Below are 23,311 nucleotides of genomic sequence, written 5' to 3'. Positions count from 1 at the left end.
TCCAGTGTATGGTCTACTGTACACTTGTGTATGTTCAGTGTACAGTCTAGTATACACTCCAGTGTACAGTCCAATATACATTCAGTATACAGCCCAGTGTACACTCATGTACATCCAGTGTACAGCCCAGTGTATGGTCTAGTATACACGCCAGTGTGCAGTCTAGTATATACTCCAGGGTACAGTCCAATATACACTCATGTACACCCAGTGTACAGGCCAATGTACAACCCAGTGTATGTCCAGAGTACAGCCCAGTGTTGAGTCCAGTATACACTCGGGTATGTCCAGTGCACCACCCAATGTACAGTCCAGTGTACAGTCTAGTATACACTCCAGTGTACAGCCCTGTTCGCTGTTCCTTGAAATAAGCCCAGCCTGGCTTATTAATGTTACACAGTGGAATTTATATAAAGCCCTTGATACCCTTTTTATATGAATGTGACATTTTCCAGGGACTCAGAAAAGTACCTTATCCAATTGGATAAGTGAGGGGAGATAGAAGGATACATGATATAAAGAAGCCCACAGCAACAGACAAAAAGAGGACTTCCCTGGTGGTTCAGTGGTTAAGACTCTGTTTCCAATGGAGGGGGCTCAAGTTGGATCCCTGCTCAAGGAATTAAGATACCACATGGCCAAAAAAAACCAAAAAGACATGCGAGTTCATTCTTCATTTTATTTGTATGTCCCACAGTGACTCATCCCAAATATTGAATTCAAAAGACAAACTGCAGCTCCTCAATGTTAGCACTAATTTATGGTAACAATCATTTCTTTTAAATATCTATCTTATTTTACCCTTCATTTGAAATTGCAAACTAAAGTATATATTTACATGTATGTTTATATACAAAATAACTTCAAAAACAAATTAATCCCAATCTTGGTCCAAGAATTCCCACTTTAGAAGCGGGAGGAGTACGGTGCTATATACACTCTCTTCAAGTCACTGCAGACTTGGCGAGTTCCCAGTATTCATTCACAAATGGTTCCCCTTTAAGCTTAATGAACCAAGTACTTCATTTCTGAGTAAATCAGAGGAAATATTACAGAACACGCTCTGTACAATACAGCACCGCTACTGAAAATGGCTCGGGGTTTTGTAATCCAAGGTTCCGATTTAAAGCAAAAATAGGTGGCATAGACTGCGACGCCAAAGAAGTGTCCGATTAAAACCAGAGGATTGGGAGATAATCTGTAATGGGAAAAAAATACATATACATATAATTAAGACCCCCAAAATGAAAACTGACTCATAGAGATTCCAATTGTGTACCGTCTACAGAGGTAAATACACACTCAGCATTTTAGGGGACTTTACAAGCTTCTATCTGCTGGTCAAGGGACAGATTAAAACATTTTTTCTTACAAGAAACTACTTATCGACTTTACTGCTGTCAGAGAATCCAGTAACTTATCTTAGTTTATATGAATTGTACGTCCTGAGCTGTTTTCTTTCATTAATCTTGAGAACTCAGCCTAAAGTAGCCTGGTCTAGATTTATCAAAAGGTAATAGTATTGACATTCAGAAAGTGGACAAAGGAGAAAAGCCTTAAGGAATTTCACTTCGCAGACTTTCCAAGAATAATTCTACATATGTCTGCACTGTCAGAACCGAGTTTCATGAGTCCCACACTTCAAAAGAATTCAATGTTAAATATAAACTTCTCTATTATTCGTGGCTCCCATAGGTCAGGTCAGGGCCATAAACCCACAGGCAAAAAAACAAGCTGCTCTTTTAATCAAGAGTTTTAGCCTCATCTACTCACCAACTCAGGATCAACACTGTTGCCCAAAACTAAAAAGCAGGATTGAATACTGCCTTTTTTCATTTCTCTAGGAACATTTTGATTGGGATACTAATCAATAAAATGATGACATGCAGCAGGTAGAGAGATTAGCAGTGATTCATAAATCAAACTTCCCAGGTGGTACTAGTGGTAAAGAACCTGCCTGCCAATGCAGGAGACATAAGATATGCAGGTTCGATCCCTGGGTCGGGAAGATCCCCTGAAGAAGGAAATGGCAACCCACTCTAGTATTCTTGCCTGGAGAATCCCCATGGACAGAGGTGCCTGGTGGGCTACAGTCCATGGGGTTGCAAAGAGTCGGACATGACTGAGCGACTAAGCACAGCACAGCATAAACCAAACAGTCCTAAGAAAATCTGGAGTATCTGTTTCCTCTGTGTCATCAGAACAACTTACACGGAAAGCAGCCCAACCGGACCTGCAACACATTTTCCACCAAGTTTGAAATAAAAAAAACAGGCTTTTCTCAGTTGATGTAGGGAATCTAAAATAAAAGTTTAAAATTACTCTCAATCAAAATACTCATACATTTACATGGGGTGCTAATGATACGTCAGAAAAAAACTGAATAGTAACATTTATTACACCTTATAGATTAATTTCTTAAAAATCTAGTGTTAGCATTTTAGCCACCCAAGATTTCTTTTAAATTTCATAATGGAGATTACATAGTAATTCACAAATGAATAAACTTTTTTCTGCTAGTAAATAACTACTAAACATGTAGGCCTTGGAAGTTACAAGTTATTTAAAAGCTATCTCCTTGATTGTGTTGTAAATTCGTTAAGTGATGCCAAATATTTTGTACATTCTTTCCTTACAAAAACACATAGAAACCAGAATCATGGTCTCTAAGATGCCCAGCACATATCTCTTAAACAGTAAATTATCAAGTGAATAATGCCTTATATCTGTACAGTTTTATTATACTTTTCAAAATAATTCATTAAACCCTCACAACATAATAACCTTTTTTAATAGTATAGAATTAATTAATAGTATAGAATTAATGTTCTTCAAGTATACCTCGATTATTCTTTACAAAAGATAAAAAAGATTACAACAGGTCAACTTTTACTCCAATAAAGCCCATTCCTCCTTCAATATCTCATAGCTCTTTCAATGTTGTTTTGTGGGTGGATTCAAATTCTAAGAAACTCAAGAGCTGAGAAAAGCTTAGAAAGAAGAGCTTAGAAAAACTCCAAATTTAGTTCTCTTCTTGCCCAAGCAGCCACTGTAACTTCCATGCCTAACTAGCAAGAGAGATTTGCTTGGCAAATCACAACACATTGTCTTTTCTTTTAGCAAGAATGACGATTAGAGGGGCTGCACAAAGTATCTGTACTGTGTCATACTGGGTAATCAGATCACCAAAGCAAGGATCACTAGCGCCCCAGCCAGGTCACAGAAATAGCTTTCTTGTATTATAAATACCCAAGGTAATGGGATTAGAGTTATGTTCTTGAAAAAAAAAAAAAAATTTTTTTTATTTTGTATTGGAAGTTACATTTATTCTTGAAAACCTAAAGGTCTCGTTTCACTAACCCACCGCTCACTAATGTGTACATGGCCGTGGCTGCGAAGTGGCAGAGGTGACTTTTCCTCCATCTCTAGCCCTGTTTCTGCTAAGTCATGTTTTCCTTCATGTTAGACTGACCATCACCCTCTATGATACGGATACAAAAACAAAAGCCTTATAGTAGTAAAGTGGGAATATTTCATGTGAATAAAAGGTGCATACCTTCTGCCTGTGCATTTTAATAGGAGACAAAAATCTAGGTTTGATACAAAGCTCATTTTCATTTTACAAAATACTGTTTCAAAAAGAAACGGAACTACTGTCTGGGATGAAAAAGGATTAACACTACCTTGCCCTTTAATTCATGGTCAGAAAGATCTTCCATCACAATCTTCTGCACTTGGGGAAACACGTGATGTGGTGTGGACCAGAGGAATGAATAATGACGCATGACTGAGGTACTGTTACTAAGGTTGTCTAAAGAAGCAATTGCTTCCCACACACAGTGGTGGATACATGATGATTAGCCAAAATTGTGCTCAAGGATGGAGTTGAAAAGGACTTACCGACTTGGAAGCTGGAAAACTCAGGAAACATTTCTATTTCTGGCCTAATTACTAACTTTTTGTAATTCAGTTCCCTTCCTGTGCTAAAAATCTATAATTCAGTAACAGTCATTCAAAACTAGCTGCACTTACCATCTGTGGCAGAAAATAATTCATAAAGAGCCTGAGCAAGGACATTCACAACAAAGGAATGAGACTTTTTTCTTGTCCAATAAAATGATTTTTTGGCCTAAAAAAGAGAAAGATCACCTATTATATGGTAAGGGTTAAAAAAAAAAAAAAAGCACAAACTAACGTTTATAATCCCCTAAACTGATACCCTGAGGACTATCTACTAGAAATTATGTCTTATTCAACATTTACACTCCCATCAAAGAAATAAAAATCTCCAGAGAAACGAGTTACATCTCTGAGGCTAAGTGGCCCAGGTAATCTCCAAACCAGAAATTCTAGAAGATTCACAGGTTGCAAGTCACACTCTTAATCCTGAACAAGACTGTTTAAGAATCACTACTAAGGACCATGCTCCCAGGTACAGATCTCTGCAAAGCCCCATTCATCTTGGGCCCCAGAAAGAAATCTATTTTGAGACATTTTTGTCAAAGAATATCTTACCTGGAAAACAGCTGCATCGTCATAAAGGTCAGGGATACCCTTCAGCAATTTTCTCCACAGTTTTATATCATTAAAAACAACAGTCATTCCTCCACCAGTAAGAGGATGCCTCATATTATATGCATCTCCCAAAAGAAGAACACCTGTAAAAAGAGAACTTAGATCATGACATCATCCTGGAGCATCCTTTAAGATCCAAAGAAAACAAAAAACAACCCCCCCCAAAAAAACCCCTAATCTATTAATAATTTATAAACATTATAAATGTCAGTTAGAATGTGAAAATACTAAATGTCAGTTAGAATGTGAAAATATTAAACCAATTAAATACTAATACTAAACCATGACTAAAATTTACTCAGGCAAAAATTCAAAAGTTGATTCAATTAGTATTTATTGGGTAACTACTATGTGCCAGATGCTAGGGATACAGTGAGAACAGGAACGTGGTCCCTGCCCTCAAAAAACTCATATGTGAATCTAAGGTTCAGTCAGACAATGTCAAAATATGTACAAGGCCTCTTTTATGGAAAAAAAAAAAACAACAACGATGTACAGGCATCCATGCGTAAAAAGCAAAGTCTTCTACAAGGGAAAAAATCAAGAATTCGTTGACATTTCACAGTAATACTTGCTGCCTACATATTATAGAGATCTATATGGTTCTAAGGGAATATGCAGATATTCCAAACACATAATAAGTTAATTTAGAAGAATAAACCTTGATTGAATCTGAGCTGAAAACTAGCCCCTTGCATCAAAACCACAGAAGCAGAAAGCTCTGCAATCTGACTCAAGGTACAGCACCTCCTGACTGCAGTCCTGACTCTAAGATTCCTGCCCATTGTCAGCCTGGCTCATGACCCATGACTTAGAGGGACAGTTAGACAAAGCACGTATTTAATTTTCTCAGAGAAATTAAACAATCATAGTAAAAGTGGTAAGGTGGCAGAATTATGGATAATTTTTTCCTGTAATGTCACAATATACTATATAATTATAGAATACACATAAAGTTATGAAAAAGTAGCTTCTAAATTTTAATCCAAGTTTTTTTTATGTATTAGTCTAATACCTTCACTAGAAACCACTAGCTATAACCAGCTTTAATTCCTCCTCCTCCGTGGAACATTCCCAATTCCACCAACTCGGATATGTTCCCAAAGCATGCTCTTTGTATCAGTTCGGCACTGGCTTTCATTCTGCTTCGCATTATAGCTTATTTCTATAACTGGCAGTTTATGATGCATGTTTCTCCGTAGCAAACGACAGCTGTTTATGTTCGGGAACCACAGTGTATCGACAGCTCTCGCTCACAGCTCTCCTCCAGGCTCCACACTCCTGTTTCCAATGGGCCTCCACTCAGCCACTCAAATGACCTCCCAGGCGTCATATCACTGTGTCAAGAAATGAACTCATTATCTCCCCACACTTCCCGAAGTCCAATGTCAGCAGATGGCTGGCAAAATACCTAAGCCTGAAACCTGGAATCCATCAAGAGACCTCGCTCTCTCTTATTACCATTAATCCCTGAGTTTCATGCATTCTACCTCCTTGATGTTACTGAAATCCTTTCTCTACCTTCCACTTTTATTGTTACTTTACACCTTCTAGGGTGGCTATGGCAAAAGGACAGATACTAATAAACGTTGTCGAGGATGTGGAGAAATTGGAACCCTCATATATTGTTAATGGAAATGGAGGATGATCAGCCACTTTGGAAAACAGTTTGGCAGTTGCTCAAAGCATTAGAGAGTTAGGACCCAGCAATTCTATTCCTAGGAATATAACCAAGAAAAATGAAAATAAATGTCCACACAATAACTCATATACAGGTATGAACCAAAAGTGGAAACAATCCAAATGTCTATCAGTTGAACAGATAGTCAAGATGTAATATATCCACACATGGAGTAGTATTTGGCCGTAAAACCAAATGAAAGACCGTACATGTAACAACACGGATGAACCTCAAAGAAGCCACTTACAAACGACCACATTGTATGATTACATTTATAGGAAATGTCCAGAATAGGCAAATCTATAGAGACAGAAAGTAAATTAATGGTGGTCTGGGGTTTGGGAGGAAATGAGCAGCGACTATTAATGGTTACATGGTTTCATTCCAGCATGATAAAAATGTTCTAAAATTGGCTATGGTGATGGTTCCATGACCTATGAATACACTAAAAACCAACGAACTGTACACTTTAAATGAGTGAACCATGTGATCTGTGAATTATCCAGTACTCTTGCCTGGAAAATCCCATGGACGGAGGAGCCTGGTAGGCTTCAGCCCATGGGGTCGCTAAGAGCCGGACACGACTGAGCGACTTCACTTTCACTTTTCCCTTTCATGCATTGGAGAAGGAAATGGCAACCCACTCCAGTATTCTTGCCTGGAGAATCCCAGGGACGGCGGAGCCTGGTGGGCTGCCATCTATGGGGTTGCACAGATTCGGACACGACTGAAGTGACTTAGCAGTAGCAGCAGCAAAGATAAACAAAAAAAGAACTTTTTGATGACTTTGCACTGTCTATAGGATTAAAACTACGTATCTTACCTTTCTACCACTCTGCCACCTCGCCTATGCTCCAGGGATCTAGGAAACTACTTGAGTTCACTTACAAGTGCCACCATTTCTCAGCCATGCTGGCTTTTGCAGAAATTGTTCTGCCTACTCAGCAGTCCCTCATCTCACTGTCCAGCTTTGTCTCCAGAGCAATGTCTTCCCTAATTACCCTTCCCAGTTCACAGGCTCGCTCCCTGCCTTGTACACCCCACTCCTTCACAGTCAATCTGGGGTACCAAGAGTGGGCTTTCATTACAGCATTTATCAGCAGTGTTCTGAAATTATTTACATCTCTCACTGGAAAACTGCCTTCTCTAGATGAAGGACTGTATTTAACTAACTTTTATTTTCAATAACTCAAACAGTGACCTATGTATACTCAATATTAAATAATAAATATCATAAAACTAATTTTGGTATGCACTAATTACAATAATCTATTTTCTGTACCACATGTTATAAACTGTACCACATACATGTCATTTGGAATACTTAATTAGAATATTTAGAATATCTTTTATAAAGTTGGCCCAATAAGATAATACCTCGTTTGTTTACTGGTGAAGAAGGGAGGAAGCTTGCTGGCATCGATCTCAAACGCGAATTCTGAGAGGCTTCTAGGAATGGTCCTTTCAGGTGATCTGCAATAAAGCCCGCCCCACCAAATAAATGGTGTATAACATTCCAATTTCAAATTATCACATTTTCTTATCAAGTATAAATAAATATATACTACACATCTTTGATGGTTGTTACAAATATCCCTTGTGATAAATCAAGAACTAATTATTAACAAAACTGTTCGTTAAGCACATAGTTCATTAAGCACATAGTTGTTCCTGCTAAGGGATGGCTAAGGAATCTAAGCAAAAATTAATGTAAATAGATACACACAGAGCTGTATGAACAAAAACCTAGAGGAAGAGTGAAGCAAATCCAGATGAGATGATAAGACAAGGAGAAAAACCACCACCTCTCTTCCAAATGATAACCAACAGGTATATATTTAATACCTTTTTATTGTCACCACCATATTCTGTAAGAACAGATGAAATATACCACCAATTCACAAACAACAGGAGGGTATGTACAGTAAAAAAAAAAAAAAAAAGGGTAAGGTAAGATGTAGAGAGTACTCTCTCTCTGAGGAGCTTTAGTTCCTTCACCTAGAATGAAACAGATTAGTTCATCTCTGCGACACTTCCCAGTTTCAGCTTTGTGCTTCCCCTTTATAGAAAATGAACTTGCTTTTCATACAATTCCCATTGTAATCTGGGAATACAATAGCAGAATGACTGTGTTGAAACGATTCCCTTCTTCCAATAAATAGAATTTCCATAACCTAACTAATATGAACATAAACCTACAAACGTTTCTCTCCCTTATCACAGCGAGGCTTTGGACTGGTGGAAAAAAAATAATCTACAGTAAAAGAAAAAAATGCTAAAAATACCACGTTATTAATTATCGTCTTCCTAAATGCACATAACTCATTCTATCTGAAAGCTTCAAAATGGCTTAACTGAGTGAAAATGTGTTGAAGTGCTGAAAATGTCATTATTAAAAATCTAAATTGGTCCACGTATACCTTAATTTCTGTTGATATTCTGTTAGTAAACAATGCTTTTGCTTAAAAATAATATTCCTTAGTTTAAAAACTAACTTGAAAAACCAGAATATTTAAACAAATGTACTCACATCCGGGATAATCTATTACTATAATCATAATTGGCAAGCACAGTTTTCCTTTCAATTTTGTCAATATTCTTAATAATTTTTACATGTCTTTCTTACATCTTCCCATTCTCAAAAAATAATTTTAATGAATGTTTAACAAAGATGTGTGAAATTTCATGAAGCCTTTCTGTACTCAACTCAAAACTAAAAGTATCTTTAAGACCCCTTATAGCCCTCATGTTCCTAGGGCAGGGACGTATGAGCACACAGACCTGCTTTTGACCTTGGCTTTGCCCCTTACTAAAGGTTTATGTTTGGAGAAGCTAATTAACTTCTCTGAACCTTAGTCTCCTCATCTGCTAAATGGGGATCATGATAATGCCTACCTCCTAGGGTGGTTGTGTAGATCAAATTATGTTTGTAAAATACCTCTTACATAGTAGACAATCAATAGATGGCAGCTATCATTTCTACAAAAACCAAGCACAAAAAGTAATTATGTATAAGAGATATTTCAAGAATTCAGGTATCTAGACTGCTATCCAGACTATCTTGAAAAATACCATATATGCCACTATTAATGATTACTCACAAAACTACACTTTTATTATTACTATTAGAAAATACATTGAAACTATTTTCTTTACTTGTGGAGATTTTTTTATGTGCTAGTTTAAATAGCTTATTCAGCTCCACTGTATGACTGATTAGATGAAATTTTTCAGCTGCCATTCTCATCTTTCAGCCTAGTTTAGACAAAGCTTCAGTGAGAATTGGAGATGGAGAGTCTTTTGTGAGACTTACTTACAGACAGTAGATTACAATGGCAGTGAAACACTATTTTTTACCAGGTAACTGTGGGTAGATATTTTCAGTCATGTATTCTCTCAAGTTCCTTGGCATGTCTCCTCGGACGTCCACAAGTACTCGAGTTTCGTTAGGTGAAATTTGGTAGATGAGAACTGGACTCGGGTTAGCTAAAATAAGTTCGGCATGATTTGCTTTAAACTGCGGTGCATTCTAGGAAAATAAATAAATAAAATATTTCTAATAACTTGCAGATTTCAAGTTGCTTTTATCTTCTACAATTGCATTTCTACAATACCTCCATAAGGAAGCCAACAAAATGTGAAGAAATGGAAACTTTATTGGAGATCAGGTTTTTCCTGAACTTGGAGAAAAGTCCATCTGCGACAATAGTCAATGGAGCATGGAGTTCCTACAACAAAAACAAAGAACACTCAGCTAAATGGTGAGATATACACAGTGAAAAGACTGTTCTTTTAAAGTGCACATAAAAAATTTAAACACATTATGGGACATTACAGAGTACCTGGAGATAATGCTATTGAAGGAGCTCTTATGTGGGCTGAGGTTAATGAATGACCCATCTTTAGAGACTCTTTCCCTTGAGATCACCTTCCACCAAAGTCCCACTATTCCAAACCACCTGGGATTAAGTCACTTCGATGGACACTGGGGGAAACTGTGGCAAGCAAGCAGAGCCCATAGAAAATTGAATCACATCACAAATCCCAAGGACTAGCCACATTCTTTTATTCTAGAATTTTTTAACCCTACGTAGTGCTTTCAATCAATGGCTACAGCTCAGAAGAATTTTTGTACACATGGATGTATATACTTATATTAGCTTGCAGTCGCCCCCATTAGAGCATAATTCCTAGGAGGTAGTTACCCTATGAAAGAATCAACAGATAGGCTTTTGACTTTCTCCTCTGTTCCAAACCAACACAAGCAAATACTGGAAACTATTTTATTCAGCTATTCCCCCAGAGAGTCTCTTACTTTTTGCCTTTCTATTTCAACAATAGTTTATTTTATTCTAATTATTTCTTTCATGCTGAATCCTTCCTTTTTGCGTCTTCCAGTTCCCTCCACCTCTCTGCTAGGGTACGTTTCTCATTTCAGTTTTTAATACGGTTAATATCATGGAGTTTGTTTCCAAAGTTATTTGAACAGCATTCTGCAGTGCTCTAAAGAACAATGTGTTGCAATCTAGCGCAGACAGTTTGGAGAGATCTCAGTCTGTTTAATGAATAATAAATGTGTGGGCTTACTTTTCTTAAAGGAGTAGGAGAAAAAGAAAATAAAAATCTCTCAGGAAAAGCTAACATCTGCTACCTCTCACCTTGATGTCTCCAGTCTCTTTATCCTTGTACTGAACTCCCATCACAGCATCATCTTCTTCTAGTAACTGCAGCACAGTGCCCTCGATAAACTTTGCACTAAAAGATAAATAAACAGATTCTCCGGTAGCACAATTGAAATATTTAAACAAGGAATGAAAAATTCCTTTTTCCTATCTCCAATTTACCCTAAACTGGACACACATGTACATAGAAAAAGAGCTGGAATGATGAAAAGCAAAAACATCATCAATGGGTTTTAGAATTAGGTGGGGTTATAATTTTCTAACTTTTTAAGGTGGACTATATGTAACTAATGTAATGACTTTTCAGAAAAGCATTTTAAAAAGTAACATGAGGTTTTATCTCAATTCATTAAAAAATAAGATACACACAGAAAAATTTTACATACCAACAAAAGTTTATACACAGAATTGGAATTTATTCAAAATTTTCTGAGTAGTTACTTCTAGTTAGAAGGATCATGGATAATTTTTACAATCTCCTCTATATTTTTGAGTATTTTTCTATTTTTCTAAAATGAATATATTCTTTCATAGATATCAAATTCTTCAAGTTCTAAGAATAATCAATTCATTTCTCCTTTTGCTTTGTCAACATTTAAGCCAACATGAAGCATTTAAGCCTCTATCAGGGCTTTGCTGATAGCTCAGTTGGTAAAGAATCTGCCTGCAATGCAGGAGTCGCCAGTTCAATTCCTGGGTCAGGAAGATCCGCTGGAGAAGAGACAGGCTACCCACTCCAGTATTCTTGGGCTTCCCTTATAGCTCAGCTGGTAAAGAATATACCTGCAATGCGGGAGACCTGGGTTTGATCCCTGGGTTGGGAAGATCCCCTGGAGAAGGGAAGGGCTACCCACTCCAGTATTCTAGCCTGGAGAATTCCATGGACTATACAGTCTATGGGGTCGCAAAAAGTCGGACACGACTGAGCGACTGGCACTTTCACTTTCAAGCCTTTGTCGATGACATGAGGTTTCCCATGTTTAAAACTTAAACTGCAATTATAGTGTACAGGGCTAGAAGTAAATATAAGTTAATAATTAAAACAAGAAGACATTTTAAACTGTCAATCACTATACTATACATCTGTAATTTACATACTATTGTACATTAATTATAACTCAAAAAAAGAGACAGAGGGACACCCAGCCAGTCCTGTCAGTCCAAGTCCTTAGTATGAATGCAACAGGGATTTTCTCTTTTAAATCCTCTGTCCTGACTTTAATGAAAAGCACCATAACCACAAACTCCAACTCCCAAATGGGCACATATGAACTTAAATCTTAATTACAATGACTATATTCTCTCAATTTGAACCACATAAAAATCACACATTGAGTCAAAGGAAAATTCTCAATAGTTCTAATCATTCAAACGATCTATATGATATTCTTAACAAAGGCTGAAGAATTAACATTCTTGCCTGGAAAATCCCATGGATGGAGGAGCCTGGTAGGCTACAGTCCATGGGGTCGCTAAGAGTCAGACACGACTGAGCGACTTTACTTTCACTTTTCACTTTCATGTATTGGAGAAGGAAATGGCAACCCACTCCAGCATTCTTGCCTGGAGAATCCCAGGGACGGGAGAGCCTAGTGGGCTGCCGTCTATGGGGTCGCACAGAGTCGGACACGACTGAAGCGACTTAGCAGCAGCAGCAGCAGCAACTTATGGTTTATTCTAGTACAACAGCTATGCTCTAACCTATACCCAAACACTTATGAAAATGTATAAAACAGATTTTGTACAAAGGCAAGTTACACATGTTTAACATCAAGTATCGGAAGCTGAGCCTTACTTGGGCTCTGCCATGGCTGCCTTCCGGAGACGCATGATGAATCTTCCATGATGGAAAGCTCTTCCACTCCGCACATGATTGTTCTCTGACAGAGGGAAAGGAATCTGAACCTCTGTTTTGCTTTCCTGATCATGAATTATGTAGCCATTTACAACCTGGGCATCAATACCTTCCACTGTATCTGCAAAACAATACAGTTTAAAAAAAAGTCAGTTTTTTGTAATATGCCCAGAGTTACACTAACCACCAAGAGGACACGGATGTGGAAAATGAGTTTCTGTGTTCATAAAGCTATGACACCATTTGGAGGACTGGACGTTAACAGAACTATTTCAGAAAACTGAATGCTTCTGGAAGACAACAGTCTCAGCAAATTTGTAATATCATAAAAGGTAAATATTTACATATAAAATTTATTCATTAAAATTCATAAGAAAAATATTCAGACCCTAATAATAACAGGGAAAATGTACACAGATGATTCATACTACAAAGAAACACTGAACATGTCAGGAAAACAATGTTCAAAACTTGATTAAAAAAAAATCAATGAAATAAAACTGAAACAAGAAGACACCAAATCTATCAAAGTTGCTGGTGAAATAATGATAAAATGGATAAATGTATATATTACTGGTCATATCATAAACTAATAACATTTTAGAAAATAAGTATGGCAATAACTATCAAGAACCAAGAAGCTAGCACCCTTTAATGTAATAATATTAGTCTTGTAATCCATCTAAGATATTCATCCTAAAGACACAATTCATATTTTTAGTAATTATTGAAACTATATATAAAAACAGATTCATGTTACCTCTAATGAAGAATAAATGTAAAAAAAAATTATAAATAACCTAAATATGAATATAAGTTAGGTAAAGTACATTATAAAGTATTAACTGAGAAATACTGTGAGCAGGCTTAAAATTATGATAAAGAATGGATAACAGTATTGGAAATGTTTCTGTGAGCAAGTTGACTTTAGCATGTATTTTAAAAGTCACATGCTATAAGTACATTTAAATACATTAAAATACAATATTGATTAAGTCTATTAAAATGATTTCATTTCTGATAAAAGGAAAACTTCATAATATACAATTTTACCACACATCTATGCTAAGATCAAAATAAATCAGCTTTTTTCTGATATGCTTTTTAGTTATACTTAAAGTCCAGTCAGGGACAAGCTGGATGAATACTTGTCAAACATCCCACCTAGGATCCAAGTAAGTTAGTTTTTTGGTTAGGCTTCTAAATTATTCCAGCTAAAATTCAGTCAGAGAAAAGTACACAAATATCATAGAAGCTGCCAATTAGCAGTGTATTCAATTTGGATCCCAGCAAACTGCTGCCAATCTTTACTGGGCTACATGTTTGAAACCCATCTAGTATTTCCACTTTTGTTTTGTTCAGCTACTGAAATAAGCTTATTTTTCTTAACTCATATTATGGAAGAACTTCTAAGTGTTAAAACTGGCCAATTTAGAACACACCAGAACATGTGAAAAGTACACAGTAGTGGCACAGTAAAATTTTTCCTTGGGTAAGTTATCTTAAGACAAGTATATAAATAAGGTCTACTTTAAGATTTGAAACATCTGTCTCTCACTATTTGATTGGTGAAATCAAATATGATAGACTTTGGCAGTTTCACTTTCTTAAGCAGGCAGGCAGGAAGATGGCATCCTAAACCTCAATCAAATTCACGCCTGACGTTCAATGATAAAGGTGACAAAATCCTGTCTCAGGGTACTGTCCCACCTGTCTCTGGTGACCCTCTCATGGAGGGAACATAAAAGGACAGAGGCGGGGGGCTCCCTTCTTCACAGTCCACCCTCTCCGCTGGGGCCCGGGGCGCTGCTGTCTCTTGCTCTTCCTCTCTGTCTGCCCCTTCTCAGTCTCAGTCCTCTTATTTGGCTCCTGCCCTCACTGACCTCTCTACCTTAGAGTACCCCAGGAGTTGTCCTGGGCCTCTTCTTGGCAACGCCATCTAGCCTTCTTTAAATATCATGACTCCTCTCTTTCTCATACCCCTCACATCTCATCCATCAGCAGCAGGTCCTACTGACTCTTCCTTCCAAATATATTCCCAGAATGTGACCACGTCCCCCACCACTACAGCCATGACCCTGGTCCAAGCCATCAACTCTCACTGTTTCCGCAATAACTTCCTAACAGGTCTCCCTGCTTCTGACTTGCCACTTCATGATCTAGTCTTTCTTCTACACATTAACAAGAATATGTTCAAATGATATTTCTAATCATACTTCTAAAACGTGAAATCTAGTAACTTCCTCTTCTTGAAATTCTCCAATGGCTTCCCTTTGGAATAAAAGTCAAATCCATATAGTGGGCCACAAGGGAATCCAGTCTCCATTCTCCATCTGACCTTTTTTCTAACTCAAACCACTCAAGTCAACACAATTCTCCTTTCCTGCTCTTCAAAGAGGCCACAGGCTCACTCCTCCCCATTAGGCTGATTCACCCCGTGATGCTCGCTCTGCCTGAAAAGAGCTTCTCTTCCTCCAGACAGCCCTAGGGCTCTCCTGCCCCTTCCCTTCAGTCCTTTCCTCAAACATCACCTTCTCAGTAAGGCTTTCCCTTCCCCCACCCACTGCATCATTTAGAAGTACACTCCCTATCTCTCTTTTCTGATTCTTCTCTGAGGTGTTTATAACCATAATATACTCTCTAAATTTTATTTATTCATCTTATATTGGCACTTATAACCACAATATACACTCTAAATTTTATTTATTCATCTTTTATCACCATCTTCTACACAAGCATCTAGAATGTATGCTCTGTGAGGGCTGGAATCTGTTTTGTTCACTACTGTAGCCTCAGCACCTAGAACAGTACTTACAACATAGCCGATGCTTAATAAATACGTTAAATGAAAGAATGAATGTCACCCCTTTAGTCACCTCCCTCCCAAACTGATCTTCTCCATTGCCCCACAAACATGCTCTATCTAGTATCAAAACATCCCTCCTGTATCCTCACATCGACATGTCACCTCTGCCCTGTTTCTGTTTTCTGTTAGAGAAAAACTCCTCGAGAGTAGTTTTCTAGCCTCAAATTTTTTCATCTCCCATTCACTTCAGTCCAGGTTTCGTCTACACAACTCCACCAAAACACCTTGTCAGTCTCACAGCAACCTCCAAATGGCCGAATCCCATGGCACTTTCTATGCACTGTTCTGACCTGACCCTTCATTAGCAAACCATGACATGGCTCCTTTCCTTTCTTAATATGTACCCATCCCCTCCTGCGAGAAACACCTTCCTCTGTTGGATTAAGGACACCAAACTCTCCTGACTCTTTCCTATCATCCTGTAGGCTCCTTCTCAGTCCTCCAGCAAGCTTCTCTTCTTCCACCCAATTTCTAAATGTCAGTTTCCCAGGACTTGATTTATTCTGTCTTCTCTTTTTTCTCTGCACACTCTCCTTAGCTGGTCTCCATTACTGCTGTGGCTTTTAAGTACTTTTAAAGTGCAGGATGTGATTCAATGGTAAACTGAAATGAAATTTCAAGCTGTGAATTGTAGACTTGGGTAAAATCATGTAAGTATTTAAAAAGTAAAATAAATCTCAGTCAGATTTAGGAATATATGTAGGTACTGAGCAGCTTCTCAGGTGGCTCAGTGGGTAAAGAATCCGCCTGCAATGCAGGAGACATGGGTTCAATCCCTGGGTCAGGAAGATCCCTTGGAACAGGAAATGGTAACCCACTCTAGTATTCTTGCCTGGAGAATCCCACAGACAGAGGAGCCTGGCAGGCTACAGTCCACAGTGTCGCAAAGAGTTGGACATGTCTGAGCATGCACACAAGTACGTACTGAGTCAGCATATAAGAAGTGTTCATCATTGTGAAGAGCTCTCAAAGGTCTGAAGCCTTTAGAGGCATATACAGGATCCTGCCATACTCCTGTTCCACTGCCTTCAGAGTCCTGTAAGACTAGCAGCTGCCTAACTCTCCAATCTCAATCTCAAGTCCTGCTCCTTTCCCCATTACCCAATACTTTCTGACTACACTGGTCTCCTCTTCAGTACACTGAATAAAATAGCAAACATTTTACATAGTGCTTACTACATACCAGGAATTGTTCTGACTGCTTTATCTTTATGCTTTAATTCAATTAATCCTCTTAATAACCTATGAGTCAAGGACTCTAAATGTGCCTCTTTTACAGGTGAGTAAACTAATACAGAGATTTCCCTGGTGGCTCAGAAGTAAAGAATCTACCTGCCGAAGCAGGAGACACATGTTCATTCCCTGGGTCAGGAAGATTCCCTGGAGGAGGAAATGGCAACTCACTCTAGTATTCTCGCCTGGGCAATCCCATTGACAGAGGAGCCTGGCGGGCTACAGTCCATAGAGTCACGAACAGTGAGAATTAAAGACTAAACAACAGCAACAAACTTAACACACAGGTGGTTAAGTAACTTACTCCAACAACAAGATCACACAGCTTTTTAAGTGCCTGAGCTGTATTCAAACCCAGGCAATCTAGTGCCAGAATCAATACCGGTAATTACTACAACATCATGCCCACCCTAAATGCCAAGCAAGCTCTCTCTCAATTCCTGGATCTATTTTGTACTCTGATCCCCAAGACTGGATCGCTGATCTGTCTTGTTCGCCAGTCTGTGCTTGGCACCCAGTATAGCACCTCATACAAAGCAAACAGCAAAAATACTTCCTTAATGAAGACAAAAAAAGCACTGGATTAATGGATGAATGATCCTTAAATAAAAGGTTCTACAACAGGTACATCACATGCACTCTACAAATGATAGTTCACTTCACCTTTTACTAAATTTCATTACTCATTCCAAGTTGAAGTTTTCTAGTCTTCAACTTTGACCATTACAATTTTTTAGCCACTTTTATCTCACAAAGGCTACTTCATATCTCCTCATGCTTATTTTGGAGAAGGCTATGGCACCCCACTCCAGTACTCTTGCCTGGAAAATCCCATGGATGGAGGAGCCTGGTAGGCTGCAGTCCATGGGGTCGCTAAGAGTCGGACACGACTGAGCGACTTCACTTTCACTTTTCACTTTCATGCATTGGAGAAGGAAATGGCAACCCACTCCAGTGTTCTTGCCTGGAAAATCCCAGGGATGGCGGAGCCTGGTGGGCTGCCATCTACAGGGTCGCATAGAGTCGGACATGACTGAAGCAACTTAGCAGTAGCAGCAAGCTTATTTTCTCCTTTGCTTTCATTTTCATGCAAATTTGTTGATAAATGTGTAACCTTTATACATGAAGATAAAATGGAATACCCTTTTACCAGTCATAGCAAAGAGTGCTTGCTTATGCCACATTAACTCCTAAAAATCACTATGAACCTACCTTCAAGACCAAGGTCTTTCAGGACATAATAACCACCTGGCTGCAGAAATTCTCCAAGGATCCGGTCAGGCTCTTTTAAATCTCTCTCAATTACTGTCACCTTTCTTCCATCTCTGGAAAGCACTGCCGCCAAAGCAGAGCCAAGGACGCCAGATCCCACGATTATAACTTCTGGATCATTTTGAGAAGACGTCAGTGTAGAGGCAGCTGTTCCTATTAAGGTTGTTTCTGAAACACTGGTCCCTTTTTTGCACTGTTTAAAAAAAAAAGAATTATGTAGCCACATTTGTTGTCTTTAAATCATACTACTACTATACAGGCACAGTGAACATTTGCATCTTAGGTAAAAACTATACCCTAAATATTATCAAACCAAATGAGCGGTTGTTTTTAAATGCAGATCATATATAAAAAACAACAATATCTAAATACTGGTTAAACAAAAATGGATAACAATACCCCAGTAAAATTAAACTTATGTTCCGTCTTCCAAATATATTTAGAAAATGCTGTCACATATTTAGAAATACACAATAGGGCAAATATATGTTTACAAGGAACTTCAAAGTCTTACAGGGAAAATTCTATCCTAATTATTCAATTCTTCAAATACATACTGAGCATCCACCAGATACAAACCATGTACAGCTTCTGATATGATTTCATGTTGCAAATTATTCAGTACCTTTTAGATATTTCCACTATTCGTCTTCATTTTCTCCCTCTTGATTTTCATCTGAAAAATCTACCTTAATGTAAAATAACTTTTTATATAACAAAAAGACTGTCAAATTCTGGTCAGGGATCTATTGAGAATATGTACCTTACAATTCCAAGAGAATAACTCATTCTGTCCCTTGGAATTCAACCTGTTTGCAGTTTTAGTCCTCAACATATAAGAACATATTTACCTTCCTTTTCCCCCATCCTGATACTCTTAAGGGAACTTGGTCAAACAAGTGACCCTCCAGTTTAAGAATAAGAACAAACATTAAAGCTATCACCGGTTGGGCTGACAGTAAAAACCCTACCTTTGATTATAAGATGAAAAAGGGCTATTTTGAGAGATTTATGCCCATTAAGCATAACAGTACCTATTACAGTTTTTTTTTAATGAATAATTCAGTATTATAGTAAGCATTTTTTGTTGGTATATGGAGTCACAAACATGAATACATTCAGACACAGAGTTGCAAGGAACCATCTTCCTGGGGTTCTCTGACCTTAACAATTAAGATAAGGTTAAATGTCATTTTGAAAGGGTTTTAATAAAAGACCTCAAGCAAAAAATTGAAAGTTACTCAGTCACGTCCAACTGAGCTATCAGGGAAGCCCTCAGGCAAAAAGTTCTGTTCAGTTGCTCAGTCATATCCGACTCTTTGCAACCCCATGAACTGTAAACCCCATGAACTGCAGCACGCCAGGCTTCCCTATTCATCACCAACTCTCGGAGCTTGCTCAAACTCATGTTCATAGAGTCGGTGACGCCATCTAACCATCTCATCCTCTATTGTCCAAAACAAAGAACACATTTACCTTCCTTTTCCCCCATCCCGATACTGTTAAGGGAACTTGGTCAAACAAGTGGCCCTCCAGTTTAGGAATAAGAACAAACATTTTTGTCAGGCAAAAAGGAAGAAGATAAAACCTAAAATCCTTTAGAATTTTAAATCTCTGTGATCTAATATTCATCTGGCCTCTATAATGACCTAGGCCCTGTCCACTGTTTTTTTTTAAAATCATTTCTCTTAGAGAAATTACATTTTCACAACAGAACCTACTCTTTCTCTCAGTATTAATAGCCAGAACAACTGACTATATTTAAAACCCCATCTGTCATTTTGGTGGCTCAGATGGTAAAGAACCTACCTGCAATGCACAAGACCCAGGTTTGACCCCTGGGTCAGGAAGATCCCCTGGACAAGGAAATGTCAACCCACTCCAGTATTCTTACCTGGAGAATTCCCTGGACAGAGGAGCCTGGCAGGCCACAGTCCATGGGGTCACAAAGAGTCAGACACACCTGAGCCACTTTCACTTGTCATTTTAGCCACTGTTTATTAGCCTTTCTTCCTAAATGTTCCCTGTTACACACACAAACACAATCCTGGAAGGAGAACTCTGAAGAAAGTTGCCTTTCAGAGCCTGGTCAGTAGATGAAGCACTAATGGGAACTTAATACAGTCTACTGACTCCCAGGTATTAAGGAAATAAGCAGAGAGCCTGGGGTATTTGCAAAATGGAACCAATACTGACTGCTGTAATTCAACTTCCAACCGCCAAGTTTCTCTTCAGTATGATGGCATTCTAGCCTCCTGGACTAGTGCTCAGTGGCCCTGAGGGACATTATTTCAGGCAACAGTAGCAAAGACTTCAAACTGAAGAATAAAGATTCCCTTACCCTCCCATTCCTCCAACTCACATCCACCCTATCACTGAATTCAGCACCATTCTGAAGGTTCCTAACAGATGGAGACTACCCCAGACTAATATGAATAACTACTATTTACCAGACAGTTATGTACCAGGCATTTTGCAAACATTAAATCAATCAATTTGCTAACTACCAGTAAGGTTAGTGTCATTTCCACCCAACAGAAGAGGTAACTGATTCTTCCAGAAAGTAAGCAACTTGCCCAAAGTCTCACAGTCAGCAGTGGTGGAGCAAAACTTCTAAACCAAGCCCCCTCTTTTCTTAAACTGTGTTGATCTCTGCTGCAGTTACGGGGAAGAAGATATGGCTCTGGAACCCTGAAGGAGTGAATTACTGTGTCACTCGCTAATGTCAAGTCACCGTCATCCCTTACTTGGCCTACTGCAAGAGTCTCTCAGCCCACATCCCTGCTTCCATTCTTGTTTTCCTACAATCCATTCTCCACACAGAAACTAGAACTTTATTTTTAAAAAGTGAAAGTCAGGGACTTTCCTGGCAGTCCAGCAGTTAAGACTTAGCCTTCCAGTGCAGGGGATGTGGGTTTGATCCCTGGTCGGGGAGCTAAGATTCCACATGCCTCATGGCCAAAAAAAATAGGAACATAATATGGAAGCAATATTGTAACAAATTCGATAAAGACTTAAAAAATAATAAATAAAAAGTAAAAATCAAATATCATTACTCGCATACTTTAATCCTCCAGTGCTCTTGGGGAAAACTATAAACATCCAAGGCCAACAGGCCCTAAATATTCCAGCCTCAACGATCTTTTCCCCCCTCATCTCTCACCATTGTCATTCTCTGCTGTCTCTGCAGGGAGCAAATATTAATTATTCACCTGACCCAGGACACTGATTTACTCAAGGCCCCATTGATGTGGGGAAGGGAGGGTGTTTTGCCCAAGACTTTAAAATGCTGAGCATTTTTACTCTGCCAGCTCTTCCAGCTGTTCTGTGCCTTTCCCCAGGCAGCAGTCCCTTCTTATTAGCAACAGACTTACTTGCAGCAGCTTTCTTCTTTCTTGCCAGGTTCAAACACAATCCTTACCAAAGGATTTAAATAAAACTATTCTTCCATCACAGACAGTGATTCTGTCCTACTGACGTGAACATTTCACCTTTCTTTAATCAAACCAAGTTCGTTTAGCTCTGGCACTGCCAACACTAAATGAAACAAAGGTTTTCCATCATTTCTAAGAGTGCCAAGGATGTGGTCAAGAGCAGTCAAGAGCTTAAACAAAACAAAAATACCAAAACCATCTATGTCAGAATTCGTACCAGAATATCTAACTTGCAGCCTTTCACCCTTTAAATTACGTTGTTTACATCTGGGTGATCGCAGTCCTAATTTTAATATAAGACACTCATACATGTGCCCACTTCGAATTCGACCTACCCTCCTAGACCCCAGCTGCTCTTTATTTTCTGATCCAGCGGGGGATTTGGCCCAGAAGAAGCCAATGAAAGGCAAGGTTGACAGAATATAGGAGAAGCCCGCCAACTGGGAGCCGCTCTGTCGGCGCCCAAGGAGGGCCCCGCTCCGGTAGCGATAAGACAGCACGAGCCCCAGCGACAGGAACACCAGCACGCATAGCAACAGCTCCTTGTTGGCCAGAGAGACGAAGTCTCCGCATTTCTTATAGAAATAGGTGAAAGTGGCGATGCCGAGAAAAGTCCACATGGTTTAAAGGCTTCTTCGGTGACTCCGGATCAACGTTAGGAGATCTCTCTTTTTTTCCTGGTAGGGTTTTGGTGTTTAGATGCTCTCCCCAAAATGCGTTGCCAAAAAGGAGCGCGGGGGACCGGCTAAAGTCCAGGAAACACCGTCACGGGATTACAATTCAAATCAGAGGAACTTACAAAATCATATATAGTATAAAAGTACGTGAAGACGGGAACGTTCTCCAGGATTTAAAGAAGAGTATTTAAAAATCTCCAACAGCTCCCGATCAGACTCTCCCCTTTCAAGCAATCCATCTATGGGGGGTGGGGGGTGCTGGGAGGGCTGGGGGTTCTGGGGGGCTAATTCCGGATAATGTATTAAATTTTGTTGGCTCGTCGTGCAATGAAATTGCTCTTCGCCTCTCACTAGCAGCAGGTGTCCTTTCGGACGAGCAACAGGGAGACAAACATCAAAGAAATATCTTGCGCTGGGGAACTGCAGCCTCGCCGGGTTGAAAGCTCCAGGGCTGCGACAGCGCAGAGAGGGCTCCTTCTCTTGCCCGGGACCTCCACGCTCAGAGGGAAACGTCGGACGGGGCAGCCTTCTCCCACCAAAGATGGCCTCGGACTCGAGACTGCGGCTTCAGGACTGGGAGGCGTAGACCTCACCTCCAGACTTCCTCCTCCCCGCGGCTCCCGAGGCACCGGTCCCCGAACCTTCACCCAGCTGAACGGCACTTTCCAGGGCACTCCCCCCTCAGAGAGCAGCTGCGGCGGCGGCTCCCGACCGACTTAACACCAGCATCTCTCGCAGGCGGCGGCAGTCCTCCCAGCGCAGCGCTTCCGCAGTAACCAGAGTAACCGCCTGGCGCCCTGTTAGTCGCCCGGCCGCGTGAGCCTCGCCGGCGTTTGGGCTCGACCCCGGCCAAGGGACCAGAAGGCGGGGCTCCGCCCACCGTCACCGCCCCCTGCCGCCGCCAGCCAATGAGGGTGAGCGCCGCGCTGTAGGCCGAGATGGCGCTATGCCGTGTTTGGCCAATCGCAGGCGGCGCGGCTCGCGCGGTGACGCCCAGAGAGGCGCTAGGACGAGGTTGCGTGGTGTCGGGTGGGGG

The 23,311-nt window shown here is 39.6% G+C and overlaps 1 protein-coding gene across 1 annotated transcript; it reads right to left on the bottom strand.

Moving 5' to 3' along the window:
- Positions 1-659: 659 nt before the first annotated feature.
- Positions 660-23,100, bottom strand: SQLE (squalene epoxidase). The gene is made up of 11 exons (XM_081499001.1): positions 21,934-23,100; positions 18,105-18,357; positions 12,734-12,914; positions 10,915-11,011; positions 9,871-9,984; positions 9,614-9,785; positions 7,634-7,729; positions 4,516-4,658; positions 4,033-4,129; positions 2,212-2,299; positions 660-1,198 (listed from the first exon to the last, which is right to left on the bottom strand). Exons 1-11 carry the CDS (start codon positions 22,216-22,218, stop codon positions 1,006-1,008), a joined length of 1,719 nt encoding a protein of 572 aa, XP_081355127.1. The 5' UTR covers positions 22,219-23,100; the 3' UTR covers positions 660-1,005.
- Between the last annotated feature and the right edge of the window lie 211 nt (positions 23,101-23,311).

This window comes from Giraffa tippelskirchi, chromosome 6, assembly GCF_054371585.1.
Source record: "Giraffa tippelskirchi isolate mGirTip1 chromosome 6, T2T-mGirTip1v1.2.pri, whole genome shotgun sequence".
Classification (NCBI taxonomy): Eukaryota; Metazoa; Chordata; class Mammalia; order Artiodactyla; family Giraffidae; genus Giraffa; species Giraffa tippelskirchi.
This window is presented reverse-complemented; position numbering and strand designations above follow the sequence as displayed.

Excerpts from the sequence above, each read along its gene's own strand:
- SQLE (XM_081499001.1), bottom strand. The coding sequence starts at position 22,218 with ATGTGGACTTTTCTCGGCATCGCCACTTTCACCTATTTCTATAAGAAA. Across the intron at positions 9,786-9,870 it reads TTGTTGGCTTCCTTATGGAG|AATGCACCGCAGTTTAAAGC; the intron begins GTATTGTAGAAA and ends TTATTTTCCTAG. Across the intron at positions 4,659-7,633 it reads TTCACCAGTAAACAAACGAG|GTGTTCTTCTTTTGGGAGAT; the intron begins GTATTATCTTAT and ends CTCTTTTTACAG.